The following is a 19,203-nucleotide window of genomic DNA, read 5'->3' as shown; positions in this document are numbered from 1 at the left end:
TTTCATGGACTGTCCTTGCTCAAAACTTGAAGAAAATAAGAGACTTGCTACAGGGTGCTAAATTAAACTCAGCAAAGGTATTCTAAACTTGGCACAGATATCCTAAGCCTAGTCAAGGTATCTTAGGCTTAGTGAAGGTATCCTAAACTTAGGCTAAGTTACCCAAGTCGTTTTGTCATTTACGATCAAGGGCAAGTAGTACACAATAATTATCCTTCTTTTACCCTGAAAAGCTGGCCGTGGTGATAGCGACTTGGTCTGACAAACCCAGGCGGTGTTTTCTCCACCAGGCAGACCTCTTCATAGCCCTCACGTTCCTCTGCATCTATAAGTCTCATCCCCGCAAGTTTCTCATTCTTCAGCAACATGGGCCCTTCCCCTATTTTCGCCTTCTCCCACTCCTCCCAGGTCTTGATCTTAAGCTTCTCGTCCGCCACCCAGTCTGCATTACAAGATGCAGGTAACCTCGCGTCTGTCTTTGATACCCTCCATGGCCGACCGGCAGCTAACGCGTAGATCCATTTTTTGTCAGTCATGTACGTCTCGCCATTCAGACGTATATAGACGAGCCTCAACTTCCAATATTGACCTTGGGCGGCCCCCTTAACTACGTATGGGGTTGCCGGGAAAGCCCAAGTCGTAGTTCGTCCTCTTTTTATTTGACAGCGTAAGAGTGTTGTGTAGATGTGCAGCTTGTAGGAGCTCAACGGCGCCACTGAGCCCAAGACGGTGATGTCTGCGTCAGCGGTATCTGGTAGCTCAACTACCAGCTGCAGGGCCCTGATGATCGATTTCCAAATTGACCACTGATCCTGCTGATATCGTTCTGAGCACGCTGACTTGAGCTGCGTACCCACGCAAGGAACGTGGAGGCGCTGCAAATTCGGAAGAGCAATGGGATGAAAGCAATTATCGGAGTTCCAAGTGCCAAAAATCGCATCGCACAAACAGCTCATATCGATATGCGCGTGTTGCATACGGGGCAGGAGGTGGCGTAAATCCTCGCAAAGATGAGGACTAGGTCCATTGAGGTCGTAATTGATGTTATCCGAGGTACCCAACGCAAGCTCCAGGCTTGTGCAATTCGGCGGAATGCTTCTCAGAAGGGCTGAGACGATCCGCGTTTGGATGAAAGAAAACGGATCTCGGTAATGGCGCGCTAGAGAAAAGGACTTCAGATTGTTCATTCGTGGAATCACGGCCGCCGCAAGTTGAAGGAAGGAATCGTGAGTGTCGCGGTCGAAGCCTCCGGTTGTTTCAGGTGGGCAATTTATGTAGAGAGTAAGAGACCGCGTTAGGGAAGAAACAGCCCATCGGTCATGGCAGGCTATGAAAAGATCAAGTTGAGGGCCGATAAAGAACACGAGATCCTTGTAGAGCAAGCGAACTCCAGCATCGTACCATTCTTTGTTGACGAGCAGACAAGAATGAACGGTAGATCTCTGATTGTCGCATGGATTGATGTTCTCAAACACTTTGGTGAGAAGTTCGGGCGGGAGGGTATTGGCCATTGGATGCGGGTTTATTGTCAATCATTAGAGTCAAAGACAAAATTGTGGCGTTGAAATGAAGAAGAGTGACAGGAATCACAGGATGGAGACTCGGAGGGATTAGTCGTGGAGGATGTCAGGCATCCTCCATTTGTCGCTGTGCTATTGGCAGGAGCGGATGATGGCCCAATCAACAAGGAGTCATACCCACACAGTCAGCTATGCCATTAGAGTCACGTGCCAACATAGGCTTTTTTAAGTTGAATCTACATGATTAAGAGATCATTGACTGACTTATCTTTTTAATAATATCTATAATATTAAGAATTCTTAAATTCGTATTTTGTAATTGACCTTTATTTATATATCACTTAACTTACTATTTGCCTACCTAAGCTACTTACTAAGCCTTGAAGTAAGTCTTGCATTTTGACCTCCAGACTAACTCGGATTGGACTAAATATTTTCGAACCCCTAAACCACATATACCTACCTCGCAGCACAACAGACAATTCAGTCGAGTTTCTGCGATGGCGCATGCTATACGCTTCCATCGCAAGTCTCGAACTGGCTGCGCTGGATGCAAGCTGCGACGGGTCAAGGTAAGCCAGATGATCACCCCAGCCCTGACCGAGACTAACATGGCATCATGTTAAGTGCGACGAGGTCAAGCCGCAGTGTGCAGGCTGCGCTCGACGAGGAGAAGACTGCTTATATGTCTTTTCGAGCCGCCCAGCGACGGCCCAGAGCCGAAGTAGTCCTGCTTCAGATACTGCCGCTGCCTTTTCCGAAACGAAAGGTGCCGCTGAGCCATTGTTGGCCGCACCGTCTATCGATGAGACGCCCGCGGGGTCTAACTATGGCGCAAAGCATCTTCTCGATCTCCGTACGATGCACCATTATTGCGTCTTCACAGCCGAGAGCTTTGCCGCCGAATTCTCACAGGATATCGCCTCAATATTGAAGGTCGAGCTTCCGCGCCTTGCCTACCAGCATGAGTTTCTCATGGACGCCATTCTCCTCGTGGCCATGGTTCATCTCGGCTGCACGGAACCAGATCTCCTTCGGTCCCTTCCCATCTACCTCTACCGAGACCAAGCATTACGCACACTGCGCCAAGCCATTGGCGGCATAACCGACTCAAGCATTGCGGCGGTGAGAGGCGCGTCTGTCTTGCTTGCGACCGTCTCTTTCGCCACAGATCGAGTATCTCAGCAGTCCGGCTTATGGCTGACTAATTGGTTAACGCTTGCCCACGGGCGACGGAACATCCAACTACAGTCAAGCATCGCAGAGGGCCAGGCGAGGAAGCTACCTGGTGCCAGCTTATACGGTTCCTTCATCGATGTACCAGGATCAGACCGCATTGCCAGCGGCATTTTACGTGCGATCCAGAGGGATCGAAGCATCCACGGCGACGAGATGTGTCTTGACACTCTCCACAGAGCCGCGACAGAGGTGAGCCGGCTCATCACAGCATTGGAGTGCCCCCGAGATCAGCTATGGCTCGCAAAGCAGCTCAAAGCGTGGGCCTTCGATGTGGTAGAGCCCAGGTTTTTGGAATTGGTCCGGCAAGAGAGGCCATGTGCGTTGGTGATCCTCTCGCATTACTTAGCCGAGTTCAGCCTGCTGCCTCGCACATGGGTGTATGATGGACTTGTCAGCCACGACATGGAGATTATAGCCGAAAAGCTGGGCTCGGAGTGGGAAGATTGCATAGTATTGCCAAAGATGGTTTTGCATGTTCAAGGTCGTGAGGCGTTGACGGAGCTGTTGTTGAGCTGTCTATAATGTTTCGCGTGTTGTATTAATGCTTGACGAGTGACAAATCTATGGAAATGCATGAAAAGGAAAGACAAAAGAAAAACAAAAGAAAAGCCTTAGACCCTCCCCCCACCAGCACATTTCCCCTGACCCGATATTTTTAAAAGTCTATCATGAGCATATGCAGTCTCGCACCCTATCGCTTTCACCATTTTGTCTCCAGTTGTCTCTTACAGTTCCTCTCCCTCCAACGAGTTCATATCCTTGGGGGCCCGAATGTACTCGGATGGGTGAAGATAAAGCAGAGCTGCCATGACACCAACCATCAAGAGAGAGTCGCAGACATAGATATAAGCTTCGCTAGTCATCATGGGCGAATCGTGGTCTCCTGTGAACTCGACGAAGCGGAAAACGGACCGGATGAAGATCAAGGCGCTGGTCAAGAACAGGACGTGCATCACTCCTCTCCATCCACCTTTGCTGCTGCACGCATCTAGCCGAAAGGTTGTCGGTGTTGGGTTCGCGTCGAGTCGTCGATAGAAGAGGGCGGCGGAAACCACGAACAGGCCGAAGAAGATGAGCTGGATGGCCAAGCCGACCAGGATGATGGCCTTGCCCAAGCTAAAGTTGTTCGACAACATGCCTGAACCGGCGATCTGGATGATGAAGGATAAGATGTCTCCGCCGACAAAGATCTTTGTCAGCCAAGTTGGCCGCACCGGAAGGTAGGTCTCTGCGTGGACGAGGACCACCAGTCGGCCTAAGACCATGTATATGGACGCTGCCAAGAGAGCGGGTGCGACGAGGATGGCAAGAGCCTGAATGATGAAGAACGTGAGGTTTTCGAGGTCTCTGCTGCCTAGATAGCGTGTTACATAGCCGACAATCTCGACTGTTGCAATGGTTAGCGGCAGAAGCGAGTGCAGAGGGAGGGGACATACGGGCACCACCAATGACAAGGGGAATAAAGTACCAGGTTCTTCTAGTAAAGAGAAGAACCGCATGCCAAAGAGTAGCAATGGTGAAGAGAAGGAGAAAAATAATGGCAGCCGCAGGGCTAGGGTCGTAAGTCCAGGGGTTGTTGGCCATTGTGAAGAGGTTGAGGGAGGATTGCGCTGCAAAGAGAGGGTAGGGCGAAAGGCCAACAAAGGATAGATGAGAATTGAATAGAAAACAAAAGTAAAACCAATCGAAGTCTGCCTTAAGTATGCAAGCCATTAGGGCAATGGGGGAATATTATATGGATGGTAGAGGCGGCGCGACGGGGTCTGACTTGCACCTCGCACTCCGCTTACCGCACTTCGCATCTCGCATTTCGCATAAGCGGGTCCCAGAACCACTTATACCGTTAGCTTAGCTCGGAGGGATCGCACAGGTGGATCTCGGGTAAAAGCGAGGGGCGATCAGTGAAGCACCAACCCTAGAGGGGATGGATGGAATGCAGAAGTTTTACCTTTGGTGGATATCTCTATTACCGGTGGTTATTAATAGGGAGTTTTCGGTCCTGAGGATACGAGATGGAAAAGAGGAGATGTCTTAGAAAGATACCGCTCTGGAAATGCCAAAGGCCGCAAAAGACCAAGTTCCGGATTTTAAGTTCACCTTGAAAAAAACAACGCCCACTTAGCTATCACCAATACCACGTTAAAGACTTGATCGACGCTCATATAATGTTGAGTTTGATGCTGAGCTCAATGCTTCAGCCATTAACACCCGCCATGAGACACCCAAGCCTGACTCCAGCTATAGCCACTGAGCTAGGTTCCGCACACGCCAAGCGCCATGCTATCCGGCTACGAGGCAAGCGACACAGGGATAAAGGCGACAAATGGACCATCACAAGAAGGAAGTGCGATGGCCGAAATGGAATACCAAGAGAGAGAAAGCATACTCCTCAGAAGAGCGCCGTGACGGAATCGCATTTGCGCGAGGAGAAAGCAATACCGTTGCCTACACCCCCGGATATCGACAGCTTGACATCCATCGCCATATCAGACTGGCTTTTCTGCAAAGGCTTCGACTATAGCGCTCCCAGCTTTCTTTGCTTTTCGCCGGAACAGTTAACATTTATGGCCCATGGTCTCCGTATCATCAGTCATGCCCAAAAGGGGGTAGTCCTTGTGAATATCTGCAGCGACACCGCAAGGTTCGTTATCATCGACATAGCCGTCCGGAACGCGTTCAATTATCCGTACCTGATTGACCAGCTATTGGCAATATCCGCCGATCATCTAGCCATCTTGAATCCAGACCAGGCTCTCGATTACCAACGTTTAGCCCTGGAGTTCCAAACTCGCGCTTTGACTACGCTTAACCGCGAGGCTCAAGGGATGATGCAAGAAATAGCTGAAAAGGATCTGATTCCCCGAATCCTCCATTCTTTCCTCTTGAGCCTCCATGTTCTTTACCTCACGTTTACGAGGGACCGCGACACTTATGACTTGTTCATTCAGAAGTTTGTTAAGGCCGTCCATCTATCCCAAGGACTTAGGACTCTCGCTGGCCTGAACTACAGCCTTGCTGTTGATTCTCCCCTCGGTCCCTTTTTAGCTATGGTCCATGATGCCGGTGTCTCTGAACCCACCGGGACAGAGTGCACTAGGCTTGTCGAGTTCATTGACTCGTCCGACGCTGGCTCCATGACAACTTCTAGCTGCAGAGACGCCGCTCGGAAGCTCCAGTGGGCATTTGACATGCACGCTACCTTGACGGGGGAGCAGTGTGCCCTAACAGCAGTGGTGTACCCGGCTCTGCTAACCGAGGAATACATAACCGCTCTGCAGAAGTGCCGCCTAGAAGCCCTCGTGACCCTGGCACATTATGGCATCCTACTCCACCTGTGTCGTCACATCTGGGTCTTTGGTGATGCTGGAGAGTCTCTAATTAGACTTATTGCTTGGCGCCTAGGGCCTTCTTGGCATGAGGCACTGAAATGGCCTTTGGAGGTTGTGGCGTCGGAAGCATGTCCAAGTTGACGATGGATTAATAGGTATACTGCCTGAAGTGGCTTGATAAGGGCGTTATTTGAGCTGATAGACTCCATAGCTGATGGCTCACATCACGCGCCTCACACATTATATTATAGTGGAGAACTTAATTCGTAATAAAGTATCCGGTGTTAACGAAACCTCAAGAGTCCTGTGAATCTTTGTGATGAGATCTTGGAGTCGTGCTACACACGATATGTCGCTACAAGTTTGACATGGATAGAAATTACACAACACCGTCGGCCCAGTCGTTCTGCCTCACTTTCAACATTGGCCTTTGGGCGCTCGGTGTGCTGCACTCAAGTCTGTTGTTATATCAGCCTTTACATCGCACAGCGAGATTTTTCAGATGTGAATACATGTTTTGTCTGGGCAAATCAACGTCTCGACCCGCGAGACCGAGGATTTGCGAAGGCAATGCACGGAACTGATCCTGCGATCCCTCGACGTGCCGCAAAACAGCAAAACACACCTCTCGTATCGTGAGCGCATAGTCGGGTTCCACAGCCGATTCTTCCGTTGCAATATTCGCGTAGGGGAAGTTATGCTGCTACGAGCGATGTGTGGCCGAGGCCCGATCAACTGTGCGACGATCACAGCGGAAGTCATCTTAAGAGTGTTATCTTTAGTTGACAGACTTGCTTGCATCAGGGAGCTTACCTTATGTATGTTTTGTATGCTTTGAGCCTGATTATCTTCACGGAAGAGCAGCAGCACTTATTTATATATATACCTTTGGAGTCAGCCATCAGGATATCTAGCTTTTCAGCTAAAAGCAAGATCCTAGGCAACAGTAAGGGCGATGGGTATTTTGCCTGTATGTGTTTTTTTTTTTGTGTTCTTTACCTTTGTGGCCTTGAGGCTGAAGCCTCTTATTGACCCCTCCACCCTATCACTTCCGTTGCAATACCAGATATTGTCCCAACCAAGGGAACTCCCACCTCAGGGGGCGTATTTCTCCAGTTTGCTGGACGTCTGTGTCCAAGGTAAAAGTGCTGCCAGTGACGGTGTTTCCAAAACCAATGTTTGAGCTTATGAATCCGGTGCGATTGTCCACATATTGAACCGGGGACGGAACTGATCAAGCCCTGATCCGGTAGCAAGAGCGGCATGAGAAACAGATCCTTAATAGCTTCATCGAGGCGCGCAAGCTGGGCTCTAGTAGCCGCTTTGACCACCCAATTCTGTGCTAGGAAGCGCACGTCTCCCATCATTTCCGTTTCCAGGACTTCCAGCCAGTTTCCCTGATAACCTCAGCCCTGTTGTAGGTGCCAGGCCGTCCCATAAAATTCGTGAGAATTCAGGAACCAACTTCCACGTTCTTCTGTTCAGATCTTTTTGGCGCTACCAGCACTTGAGCTGGATAAACAACAATCTCGTCATCGCCGTCACCGTAATCCCCTCCCTTCTTCACAACCAGGGGAAACAACACGATTCTCACTTTTGACTTTTGAGCTTCATACTCCTCATTGGTCAAGTCTGAACTATCACCGCGCTCATTCATCAAAGCAGCGTTGAAAAAGACCAAACTTGCAAGGTCACCATTCGCATCGTACTCGGGCTGCAGAGGTGGAAGCATCATATATTCTGCCTTTTGACTGCGCATCTCGACTGAAACCTCAACTGCTTCTTTTGTCACCTGTGACAGGCTGGAAACAAGCTGACTTTCCAGATTGGAAGGTGGTGGGAGAATAGCGCACAGGGTCTGGAAGATAGTTTCGGATACGGCTCTAGCATCATGGTTACGCTGGTTCTGGACACTGTCGCGATTAGACAATAGTGTCAGAGTTGTGGCGCGCCATCTCCGTATGGCTGAGGGAGGTCCGACAAGCTGCTTTTCGAGACTCTTGAGCTTCTGTCTTGTTTCTCGATCCAGGCCGAACAAGTAGCGAGTAAAGACGAACTCCCAGAGCATACTCATGGCTACGGATGTAAACACATCGCGACGACGTACTCGATCGCAGAGATACATATCCACATCTGACCCATCAAGTATGGTGTTGTCCAGCCTGTCAATGATCTTTTCGTCGCCAATTTCTGACGTCAAGCGAGCAGCGCGCATATCCGAAAACTTTGAAAAACGTAGGATCCACTGTCGAAGATTTGAAAACAGTTCTTGACATCGATGGTCAAAGTAGTCCTCATCTCGGATGTTGAGAAAGTCCTCATGCTTGGGGGGTGCTAGGATCTGGCGCTGTAGGTCTTGGAAGCTCAGCTCATTTCTCTCAGCTAGCATGCTGACAATAGCTTCGTGGCCGTTCTTGGCGGCTGACGATAGAGGCGTTCGTCCGCGGTTGTCTTTCACACTTGTATTAACCTTGTTTGTATCAAGAAGCAGCTGAACAACCTTTTCAAACCCGCCCTCTGCCGCCAGTATTAGTGGAGTTCGTCCATCCTTATCAGCTGCGTCAGGATCGGTCTTGTTAGTACTCAATAACAGCTTCACAATTTCGTCATTGCCGTTTTCCGCGGCGAGAGATATGGCCGTTCTCCGGCACTTGTCTCTAGCCTCCAGATCGACCTTGCCAGTATCGAGAAGAAGCTTAACAACATCGCGATGCTGGTTGTTCGCTGCCCACATGAGCGGTGTTCGTCCGCTTTCGTCTTCAATCTCACTCACTTCTGCAGCATCCGGAACAATCTTTCCTGTTTGAAGTAGCAGTTGAACAACCCCTGCATGCCCATTCTTCACGGCCCACAGCAAAGACGCTTCTCCAGTCTCAGCACTAGCGCTCAAGTCCACCGCGTTAGTATCAAGAAGCATCCTTACTACTGCCTCGTGGCCACCCTCTGCGGCGAGTAAGAGTGGTGTTCGCCTTGTTCGTCTGGTCTCGTCGGGCTTTTCCTTAGCATTTGGATCAACCTTTTTCGTGTCAAGAAGAAGCTTAACAATTGCCTCATGTCCTTTGCTGGCTGCCCACAGCAGTGGAGTCCATCCCTTCTCGTCTTTCGCATCTGGATCAACAATCTCGATTCCAAGAAGCAGGTTAACAAGAGCTTCATAGCCATGACTTGATGCCCAAGAGAGTGGGGTTTGACCAGCCTCATTCTGCTTGTTCGGGTCAACATTCTCAAGCATAAGTTTAATCGTTAAGTCGTATCCATCCTCTGACGCCCATCTCAGTGGCAACCAACCGCCCTCAACTCCAAGAAGAGCCTCAGTTATCGCTACAACGTATGCCCCAGTTTTAGTACTACATCCGGAGTTCAACGCTGGGTTCGTGTTATCCACATTTTTCAAAGCCTTGTCGAAGTTTCTCAACGATCTCCGGACATACTTTTCAGCTTCGGCAGGTCTTTCAAGATCTTGCAATACGAATCCAATATTCGCCAGTATTGCAATAATGTACAGTTTATCTGTCATTGAGCCCTTCTTCATTTCTTTGACCATGAGTTCCTCGTACTTTGTTTCTTGATCACCAAGAGACTCATTTGGATGCATCTCCCAGTCCCACACAAGGACAAAGCGGTGTGAGAACCTCGTGACTGACTGTAATATTTCCGACCACTCGATACCTTTGCCATCGCGAGCAATAGAATCTGTAGGGGGTACCGAAATCATGACAACGGCCCAGTAAGGATGACATAGTCTGATGATAGTGGGCCTTGATGCTCCCTGAAGAATGCACACAATGTCCCCTGCTTGGATGTTCTTTGCCGAGGCCTGGACTGCCCAAGACGACATTCTGCCAGCCTCAACATATGCATTCTTCCAGGCAATCGTCACTTCCTGACTATCCTCCCAAGCCGGATCTCTTTGGACCGAGGAGACTTCGCCCAGAACTAGGCCCTTTCCATCGATAACAGCCAGCTCCCTGTCGCTCCAAGTCTTCACAGATACCGATTGTGAAAGTACATATTTAACCAGCCTATGAAATACTTGACTCCATGGAATCGTGTAGTCAACATATAGCCCCGCTTCACTGGGATCATCGGAGCTCATACCAAGCAAAGCGTAGACTTTATCGTGGCGTTCGGTGGCCTTTCTGGTATGATACATCTCAGCCAATTCGCTCAGAGGACGTATGTCGAGTGAAAATCTACTGGATTGTGTTGTAACGTGCCGAGGGCGAAAGATGGCTCCCCGTATGAGATAGGTGACAGATCGAACCAGGGGCTGCAAACTCGGGTAAGATTTATAGGAGAGCTCCATTGCGTTTAAGCCTGAGCAAAATGCATATCCATCAATCTCAGCAGAGCCACACTTGATGAGTACATATCGGGCTGCTGCAACCTCTTGTAGGACCTGGATGGACTTGATGAATACCTTTCCTGATGCCGGGTTGGAGTTGGTGGCTTACCCAAATGCGCTGAAACCATGGTCTTTGGAGAAGCTGGAAAATACCTTTTTGATCTTTCCCCTCTGTCGAATTTCGGAGTGCTGCTTCGCGGATGTTGTCCAGTGTCTGATCGCTGGTAGTTGACGCCGACCCGAGCCAAACAACAACGCAGCTGGCTTTGGCATAGATCTCGGCCATTGATTGGACCTGCTGTCCTTTCTCCAACGTGTCTCCTTGATTGATGCAAATTGCATCAATCCAGATAATACGCTCTAGAGAGCCATGTCGTAGATGCACCAGCGCCGCATGAAGATTTGTTCCCACGAGGAAGTTCAGGTCATTCACGACGATAGAAAGAGGCTTTTCTGCAGACCCCCAGACGTAGGACAAGGCCTCGTAAGGGTAGGTGCTCTCCGAGTCAGACAGAGCAAAACTGAATAGCTCGCATTGGACTGGGGAGTTCTTGTCGGGGTGCGGGGTTATCCGAAGAAGGCGGATACTACCCTCGGGTAATGGTGAGTACAAATACGGGGCCATGGCCTATCGGGAGCTCAGGTGAGAGATGATGTTTCCCGGCTTATACTTGCTGGGTGTTCGGCGATAATAGCTCAAGATTTGAGGCAGGTGTTTTTAGAACAATTGGGCAGTGAGGGGGTGATGCCTAATGAAAGCCTCATGCATAGCTGAGCTGAACTCCAAATTGCGACATTGGGTAAGCAGGCAGGCCTAACTGGGCCAGTAGGTTACTAGTGGCATGCGAGAGGCAGCCATTACAACTGATTCGGCACCATTTCTATATTTCTATCCCATCCATAATGAATAAATGGGTCAGTCAACTAAGTGATATTAGAAGAATCTTTTTGGGTTTATTCCAGAAAATATCATTCAAGGTCTTATTTGCTACTGATAATCCACGTGAAAATGTTATAACATTCGCATTCGTAGATTCTTGTTGTCTGTCTTCCACGGCCCAGTGAGCTGCCGCCGGGTCACATTGGTGGTTTGAGCCTTGCGCAGCGAACAAGCACTCCAACTTACTATCTTCGCATCTTGGCTCTTCACCCTGTTGGGTAGTCATTTTCTCCTCAAAGCCTCCAGTAGCTAAGTGACTTATTAGGATTTGGCCATCTGTGGTTCTGTACTGGCCTGGGCTGTCGAGATATCATTCCCAAGATGAGCCAACCCATTCGTCGTCCCTCCGGTCTTTCCGTGTAAGCCCCGATGGTTCTTGTAACCAGAGCAACCAGGACGTGAAGAATTTTTCTCGAAGTCGAGGGTTGCCCCAGATCTCAGACGTATTGACACAATCTGCGGTGGCGGGCTCGTGTTGAGCATGAACCATAGCGGTCGAAATTCAAGAGAGATTAAGAGGGGGGCAGCCACATGTTGGCATGCTATACCCGTTAAGGGTGCGGAACTCGGGATGTCTGATCATTTACTCTCAAGCAACAATGTCAGCGGCTAGGAGAAGTGGTGCGTGCAAGTAATTTGTTCCAGTAATGCCAGGTAGTTCATGATAAGCTTTGGCTAGAGCTAAGAGAACTGGATCCTTGGGTTCGTCTTTGCAAGCTATAAGTCCGCTCAGAAAGTGCGATACCTGATCAAAGAAGCCTATTCCGTCGCCTCTCTGAGTCCAGAACAAACCACTCCGTAGAGCTGAGATCACCTCCGCCTCAATTATTTGGGATTTGCCCTGCTTGTCTAGTTCGGCAACGTGAAGAATTATGTGATGGAGGCCTCTCATCGATAGACCTCCAGCAACCGCCGGGCCACAGGGGTCCATCCTCAAGCATTATCACTCCCATACAGACTCGTTGCTCAAATACTCAAAGACAGTACGTTACATGAAAACAACAACTCCACTCACAAGCTGGCTAATCTTGTTGCCAGCCGGCTGAGTCTCTAACAGGCCACCATACCGACTGGGTAGCCTCTCTTCAAGAACAGTGCGAAGATCTATCTTATACTGCCAAAAAAAAGACCCCCGACACCATCTGTCGACATATCGACATCGTCGACGAGTGCCAAGGCAAGGGGGTACATACTAGCAAGAGACGGAAAGCTAGGACTTCTCGAAGCCTTTTGGCTTTGTATAACAGCTTAATTAAGAAATATTATCAAGTCAGATTGATATGATAGATTTAAAAGTTACTAGTATAACTATTTAGGTAGGCATTTAAAAGTAAGAGGTTAAATTCTATAAGTAATTTATTATAATTAATACAAATAAATAGAATTTCTTTAGAATTTGGCCTTCTTATAATCTTTTCTTTTGATAAGTTTTAGTTAAAATTAAAAGTCTCTCATTATTTACATAATGTCATATACTATCAATCGCTTTCAGACATATAAGAATCCTCAGATTGCATCCTAGGCCGCTTAGTAGCCTTGTGATTAAGTGAAGTTTCTATCGGATTGCGATTCTTCTTAAACTCCTTGTCAAATGTTCGCAGAGAATCTATTGCGCTGTGCAAATGGTCATATCCAATCTCCACACCTGCTCCAAATGCTGATGCATGTGCAATTCTGACTATGTCTCTGATCTGTCGTCCGTTGAGCTCTTCGTGGGCAATTCTGCTGGCCAGATCAGTCCATGAACCTCGGTCTTGGATTGTTGTTGACGCTTTTGCAAGGAAGATTTGCCACAAGCCCTGACGGCTAGCGATATCCAGCTTTGGGTAATGAATGGCGACTTGAATTCTCGATTTAAATGCATTGTCGATGGAACTAACTCTATTCGTCGTGAGGAACAGAGCTCCTTGGAAATACTCAAGAATCCGTAGGAAAGCTACCAGATATAACAATTAGTATGGGTCACGGGACGAGAAGGTAAAGAGTCATCATACCGGTCACTAACGAGTTGCTCATCTCGTAATAGCTACTTCTTGATTCTAGGAAGATATCTGCCTCGTCCAAGAGTGCCACTGCGTTCCACCTCTCTGCTAGACGTAGGACCGTTCTAAGTGCGCTTTCTGTGGACTCATGGTCATGGCACAGATCCCGCGCGTCCATTTTGAGAAGTGGTCGCTTGCAGTGCTCAGCTATGGTCTCTTATTGTCTGCATGTTAGCAAATGTAATAATGGGTGCCTGTACTGTACTTACCTGCAGTCATTGTCTTCCCAACACCGGGTTCGCCGTGTAGAAGAAACACCAGTCCTTTCCCCTTTCCTTTAATTATGTCGCCAAATGCCAGATTGTGGTGTTCTGTCTGCATTCGAACAAGAGACAGCAATATGCTTTTGTGCTTGTCGGAAAGCATCAATGAAGATTGAAAAGTCGTTGTGTCGAAATCGATATTTTGCACCAAATCTATATTAAAGTAACCCCATTGTCTCTCGTTGAACGCGTAGCCACCAACGTGGCTATGGCAAATCAGGTAATCGTTGTCGGTGAATATCCAAGATGTAGGGATAGAACTTTGATCAACTTCCTTGGAATGAAAATGTTGAGAATCCAACATGATTCGGCTTCCGATCTTGAGAGAGGCGCATGTTAGCATTGGCGCCATCTTGGTACATCAGGTCCTGGCACTGAAGAATTCTTACCTGTCTTAGTACCCGGGACGAACTATCTGTTGTAAGAGACAGTCTGATATTTGTGCCGTCTTGCCGCGAAAGAGTTGCCGGACCCCGATAGAACTGGTGATGAATACCTTGAAGTTGACGGAATCTACGCCCTCGACTTATGAGACGTGTCTCTATATCTTCTCGATCAGGATGAAAACGTAGGGGCAGTAAAGGAAGTAGTTTGATCTGGCTAATTCCTTCGAAATAGAGAATTTTCGCAATCCAGGATTCAAACCCAAACCCATTTTTGTTCGTAGTAAGATATTCGCCTGTGAGCGTCCATGCGTGACTGAACATGTGATTGGCATCGTTGCAATCGCAATTAGAAAGTATAGACTTGTATCGCATGATCATCTCAACACCAGAAGGTGCTGCGTTCCCGGGCAGATACACCAGATCTCCTTGCCTAAAGATCGTCCAGGCATGTCTGAAATCAATCGAAGGTGATGATGGCTGGAACATGACATGACATGTAAAGCTAGCGACAGCATCTGCAAGCTCTTGCTGTAAATGCTCCACTAGCAACGAAACATGACGTTGTTCGTCGCTCTCAAGATCTCGCTGCCGTCCGTACTCAAAGAGCCTATCACGAAAGTGAAATAAGTGACGAGGTTCATTGTACCAAGAAATGTGGGTGAAGTTGATGTTTCGATCTCTGTATACAGGCACAACAGCTTTCAACGCAGCCTTCATATGAGGAGACTGTATTTCTGTCTTGACGGAAGCCTTTTGGCCATTGAGGTTCCACTCCGTGGTGCGAACGATTGCAGATTCATTTGCATCCATTCCGAGAAAGCTGCCCAAATTATGGCTGGTTCCACTACGAATGACAACTTTATTGCCGTCCGAGTTGAAGACTGAATCATAATCAACCAGTTCGCATTTCGTTCCTGTACCACCGCCCGAAACTTGTGGCTGGGCCAGTGCGAAATCTTTCAAATAATCATCGAAAGACAATTCCGAAGCGAAAATCGAGGTATTAATAGTGTTATCGTCCATGGTGACAAAAACGGGCAGTGCAGGGGGGAAACAAGGTAGATGTTCTTTGAATTGGGAGCTCTGAGTCTGAAGAAGTGCTGTTGTAGTAGAGCAACGAGTAAAAAGTCTAGACAGGACCGGGTACTTTATACTCGCTTCCTGTTTTCTTTTACCCCAGTTATTGCATAAAGGGCCTTTAATCCAGTTGGTACTTTCTTAACCACCCTGGACGCCTTACGGCGGCCTTGTCATACCAATGACCTGCACATCTGCCCACCAACAAGTGCGCCCTTCCAACCGGCCTTTCGTTTCTTTTCGCGCACTCCGCGAGGAGTACTTCTCACTCAAAGTCTGTTCTTTGGTCTTGGCAAAGCATCAATGTAGGCCAGGCCGTGGAATGGTTCCTCCATTGCTGTCTCCCCTATCCAATGCTCCATCATAATCGATCGATTGTTGTTAGCGCTAGGACGCTGTGGCTTTTTCCCCATGATGCTAGCCATATTTGTGCCGGTCTATGAAGTACCTAGTCAGCACGAACTAGACTGCGATGCGATTGTCAGGTCTATGAGAAACTAACCTGGTTTTTATTTGTTTCTGTGATGTTCTGATTTGAGCAGACTGCGGCATGATTTTCCTTGGTAACAATATGCTTTGAAGACTCTAGATCTACAGGCATTTTTGAAGCAAAAAACGATTTCCACGTTAGATACGCTTTAAACACGTTTATTGTACTCTGAAGACAACTGTATTCTCCGCTTCATCTTCCAATTCGATCGGAAGTGAAATCTATGAAATATATATTTTTCAAAAAGCCTGCATTACACTTTTACTCCGACTGAGTACTTTTCCGAACTTTGGTAACATTATCTTGGGTTCTAGCATTTGACGGTCCGACGCTTTAGGCTCAATCGTTACAGGAATAATGGACTTTTGCGTACTTTATAGCTGCAAGGATTATAGGTCACGCAGCTAGACCTTCGGGAGGGGTTAGTGTGGACGGTTGTCGTCATCGATCAAGGTGAGGCCTGTGAGCTGCAACCGAGTGCACGCAAAAAATTTTACGGACTTTTGAAGAACGTCTTTTTACAGGCTGGTTGGATTTTCTTGCAGAACCGCTTCCGGTAGTACTTTTGTGTACATTTTGGCAAAGGACTCCTTTGCATTCGTCGTAAGTCCTGGGGTCTGGCGGCTTCTGCCAAGCCGCCACGTTTTCAAGTACGTATGGCCACGAATCTCGCGGACTTTTGCGTACTTTGTGGCATCTTCCCTACGAAGGTGTAGTTCTTTGATGGTTGATTGGCGCTCGGTCAGCCTTGGCAATTTAATACAAGCAGTACTCGGTGGCTTCCGCCCCCCTTTAGGTGTCCCCATGAGCCACTGGTAAGCAGCGTCGGCAATCATGATTTGTCTTGGTCGAGTATAACTAAAAGATGAAAAGGCGCCTGCACCTCGTCCGTTCTATCGAAAACATCCCATCTACTGTTTGACGGCAATTTATCGCCCTTTTGCACCGCGCATCAGTACACTTGCTACTGCAGCCTCGACCTAATGGAACCTCGGACCTTTGAATGGGATCTGTCCGATGGCGCCGACTTGCTTGACCCCCAATCTCGCGGTGTTTCGCTACCTGACCAGCGCCTTTGGGCACCAACTTCTGATGCGTGTGCCAACACCAAGGGCGTAGCAAATGCCATTCACAACTCCAGTCTGCTTAACAACAGCTTGAATATGCCGAATTTTCAATTCGACTTGTCTCTTAGACAGGTCTCTACTCCCCCAGATATCCCACCAACTCAAGCCCCTATGGTGACGACCGCACCGACTAAATCCACCAACAAGAAACGGCAAACGATTCCGGAGAGTGTCTGGTGTCACCACAGAAAGACGATCGAGAGACTTTACATAGATGACTGGTCCACGTTGGAGGAGACTATGGCCACGATGCGTGAAAAATATGATTTCGATGCGACGTGAGTTCAATCGCTGCAATAACCTGGTAGAGTTTGTGCTGACTTCAGATAGCAAGAGGATGTACAAGGATAGGCTGAAGCGATGGGGGCTCTGGAAAAATTTGAAGAAGACAAGAGTGGAAAGCATTGTTCAGGAAATAAATGACCGGCAGGGCCGCGAGACAGAGGTACTTGTGGAAGGGAGAAAAGTCGAACTGGATCGGGTACAGCGAGCGCACGATAGGTATTCTGCCTCGGAGAAAAATGGTCAAGGTAAGAGAGCTCTACTCAGTCAGTCGCACTCAGGCAGCAAGTCTTTTCTTCTTTTGTCTTTTGGGCCTTAAAGACCAATTACTGAGGCTGAGCAGCACAATGCAATGTTGAAATCATTGTACGGACTCCCGAGGCCCGTGACAGTTCCCCATCGATGGCTCATAGAAACAAATGTACTACGGCATCATCGTCATTCAGCTTTGAGTTCAGATCCCCGGCCCAAGGTCCTCTAGACGCATCCTCTTTACGGGTAGATGGAAGGGGCCTTAGCGAAGCAGAACTTCTTGCCCTGAGAGCGAAGTCGATCAGTCAAGTCGGCGAAGGAAATCGAGAAGAGGGCATATCTGGCTTGATAGCAACTCTCTGTGGATTCCAGGATCACTTTCCTGCCACTGATCCGAAGGTTATAGAGACCGCTTGGAGTCTTGTGCAGGCGTATACTCTCGATGGATTCTCCGAGAGATGTGACGAGGTCATGAACTGGATGTCGGCCAACTACAGCAGGGACTTGGGTTTATGGCATCCTCTATCCCTGCTCCATTACATTCGGGTGGAAGAGAACCTATTGTCTTGTGGTCGCGTTCATGAGGCAGAACGGCTGGGCCTTGGTGTTTATATTGCTGTAAGAGATAGCATGGGTGACGAGGGGGTGATTACCATCAAGAAGGCCTGGGGAGACAAGAATTCCACGACAGAAGCTCCCAGCATGTCAGTTCTTGAGGGGGTCTTCGCTTATTATCAAGACGATATTCGCGTGGGGCAGCAACTCAAGCTTGCCAAGTTGTGGTCTCTATCCAGACTTTCCGGTATGGACACGATTCTACGGCGGCTTATTCAAAGGTTTGCCTCTGTCCCAGGTATCTTCCAGATTCATTCACAAGATGTTAGATGCATCTTGATTGAGTTTCTGGTTGCTTGTGGGGATAGCAGTGCCGCCACCGAAGAATGCAAAGCTGCAAGAGACTCACAGGCAAAACTGATCAAGCTTCTCGGGAGGTCAGAGTTCAGAGACCTCTTGAGAATATCTCAACAATTGTCAACGCTGCATCTAGTGAACGGAGATCCGGATGGGCATATGAGGGTTTTAACCTGGACTGCCGATGCTTTTCAGGCTATTCTTTCAGCTGCGTCATCAACAAGCTATAACCTTGATGGTATCCTGAGTTTAGTGCATTTTTACATAAAAGTTGGAGAAGCCCGCAATAATGAGTGTGGATGGAAAAGCGCAGAGCTTTGGGTTGGGCGAGCATTTATATTTGCTGTCAGAAAGCTAGGTAACTTTCACAATCTTTCGCTTCAGATAGAGCGTTTACTAAAGGCAAAGACTTTCAAGGGTTTTAATACTGACTTTTTAGACTAACAGATAAATAATAAACATACATTTAATGGGATAGGCAAAAGCTTAAATAGCTATTTAAATTCTGTATTGACAAAGAAACAATAAATGCTGGCAAACAACATGGATCATGCGTTGTTCTAATGTTCCAAGATCTTGTTATCTAGCTCCCTTCCGAATTCCTTCGTCACATTCTCATGATAAGCGTACACGTCAGGCCTGAACAGCAAACGCCGTCCTAAGTTGTGAGCTAGATCTCTTAGTTGCAGCTGATACTTGTAGCTGAGAGCTTTAATCAGCAGAGAGAGCTTAGATCGAGGTGCCAAGCTATCTTTATGCCCCCTGCTCCATACCAAAGCCGTACCTGCCCGTTATAGCCCAGGAGTAATATAGAACATAAGTATTAACAGGTTTATAGTATCTATCTAAGACGAATATTAAATCTTTTAATAAAAATATACTCTTTACTCTTAATTATAAAGTTAAAAATATTATATTTAATATTAATAAACTAAATCGCTTTCTGCTTTATAATATATTTCTATTTAAGCTTAATAAAGGTCTTTTTATTTATTTTAT

General features: G+C 47.9%; 7 protein-coding genes across 7 annotated transcripts; 3 read left to right on the top strand and 4 right to left on the bottom strand.

The window, feature by feature from the left end:
* Positions 1-209: 209 nt before the first annotated feature.
* On the bottom strand, positions 210-1,511 carry FPRO_09997 (uncharacterized protein; the record flags this gene model as incomplete). Its single annotated transcript, XM_031233448.1, has 1 exon — positions 210-1,511. The coding sequence occupies one exon, from the start codon at positions 1,509-1,511 to the stop codon at positions 210-212; it is 1,302 nt and encodes a 433-aa protein (XP_031083285.1).
* Positions 1,512-2,020: 509 nt separating this feature from the next.
* FPRO_09996 (uncharacterized protein) lies at positions 2,021-3,281 on the top strand (the record flags this gene model as incomplete). Its single annotated transcript, XM_031233447.1, has 2 exons — positions 2,021-2,092; positions 2,148-3,281. The coding sequence occupies 2 exons, from the start codon at positions 2,021-2,023 to the stop codon at positions 3,279-3,281; spliced, it is 1,206 nt and encodes a 401-aa protein (XP_031083284.1).
* Positions 3,282-3,484: 203 nt separating this feature from the next.
* Positions 3,485-4,343, bottom strand: FPRO_09995 (uncharacterized protein; the record flags this gene model as incomplete). The annotated part of the gene is made up of 2 exons (XM_031233446.1): positions 3,485-4,146; positions 4,196-4,343. The coding sequence occupies 2 exons, from the start codon at positions 4,341-4,343 to the stop codon at positions 3,485-3,487; spliced, it is 810 nt and encodes a 269-aa protein (XP_031083283.1).
* Positions 4,344-4,972: 629 nt separating this feature from the next.
* FPRO_09994 (uncharacterized protein) lies at positions 4,973-6,229 on the top strand (the record flags this gene model as incomplete). Its single annotated transcript, XM_031233445.1, has 1 exon — positions 4,973-6,229. One exon carries the CDS (start codon positions 4,973-4,975, stop codon positions 6,227-6,229), a length of 1,257 nt encoding a protein of 418 aa, XP_031083282.1.
* A 1,312-nt stretch (positions 6,230-7,541) lies between these two features.
* On the bottom strand, positions 7,542-11,058 carry FPRO_09993 (uncharacterized protein; the record flags this gene model as incomplete). Its single annotated transcript, XM_031233444.1, has 2 exons — positions 7,542-10,487; positions 10,543-11,058. The coding sequence occupies 2 exons, from the start codon at positions 11,056-11,058 to the stop codon at positions 7,542-7,544; spliced, it is 3,462 nt and encodes a 1,153-aa protein (XP_031083281.1).
* A 1,793-nt stretch (positions 11,059-12,851) lies between these two features.
* FPRO_09992 (uncharacterized protein) lies at positions 12,852-15,087 on the bottom strand (the record flags this gene model as incomplete). Its single annotated transcript, XM_031233443.1, has 4 exons — positions 12,852-13,309; positions 13,368-13,562; positions 13,625-13,997; positions 14,068-15,087. 4 exons carry the CDS (start codon positions 15,085-15,087, stop codon positions 12,852-12,854), a joined length of 2,046 nt encoding a protein of 681 aa, XP_031083280.1.
* Positions 15,088-16,614: 1,527 nt separating this feature from the next.
* On the top strand, positions 16,615-18,648 carry FPRO_09991 (uncharacterized protein; the record flags this gene model as incomplete). Its single annotated transcript, XM_031233442.1, has 3 exons — positions 16,615-17,036; positions 17,089-17,288; positions 17,384-18,648. The coding sequence occupies 3 exons, from the start codon at positions 16,615-16,617 to the stop codon at positions 18,646-18,648; spliced, it is 1,887 nt and encodes a 628-aa protein (XP_031083279.1).
* Between the last annotated feature and the right edge of the window lie 555 nt (positions 18,649-19,203).

The sequence above is a fragment of the Fusarium proliferatum genome (assembly GCF_900067095.1).
Source record: "Fusarium proliferatum ET1 genome assembly, contig: FPRO_scaffold006, whole genome shotgun sequence".
In the NCBI taxonomy this organism is placed as follows: Eukaryota; Fungi; Ascomycota; class Sordariomycetes; order Hypocreales; family Nectriaceae; genus Fusarium; species Fusarium proliferatum.
This window is presented reverse-complemented; position numbering and strand designations above follow the sequence as displayed.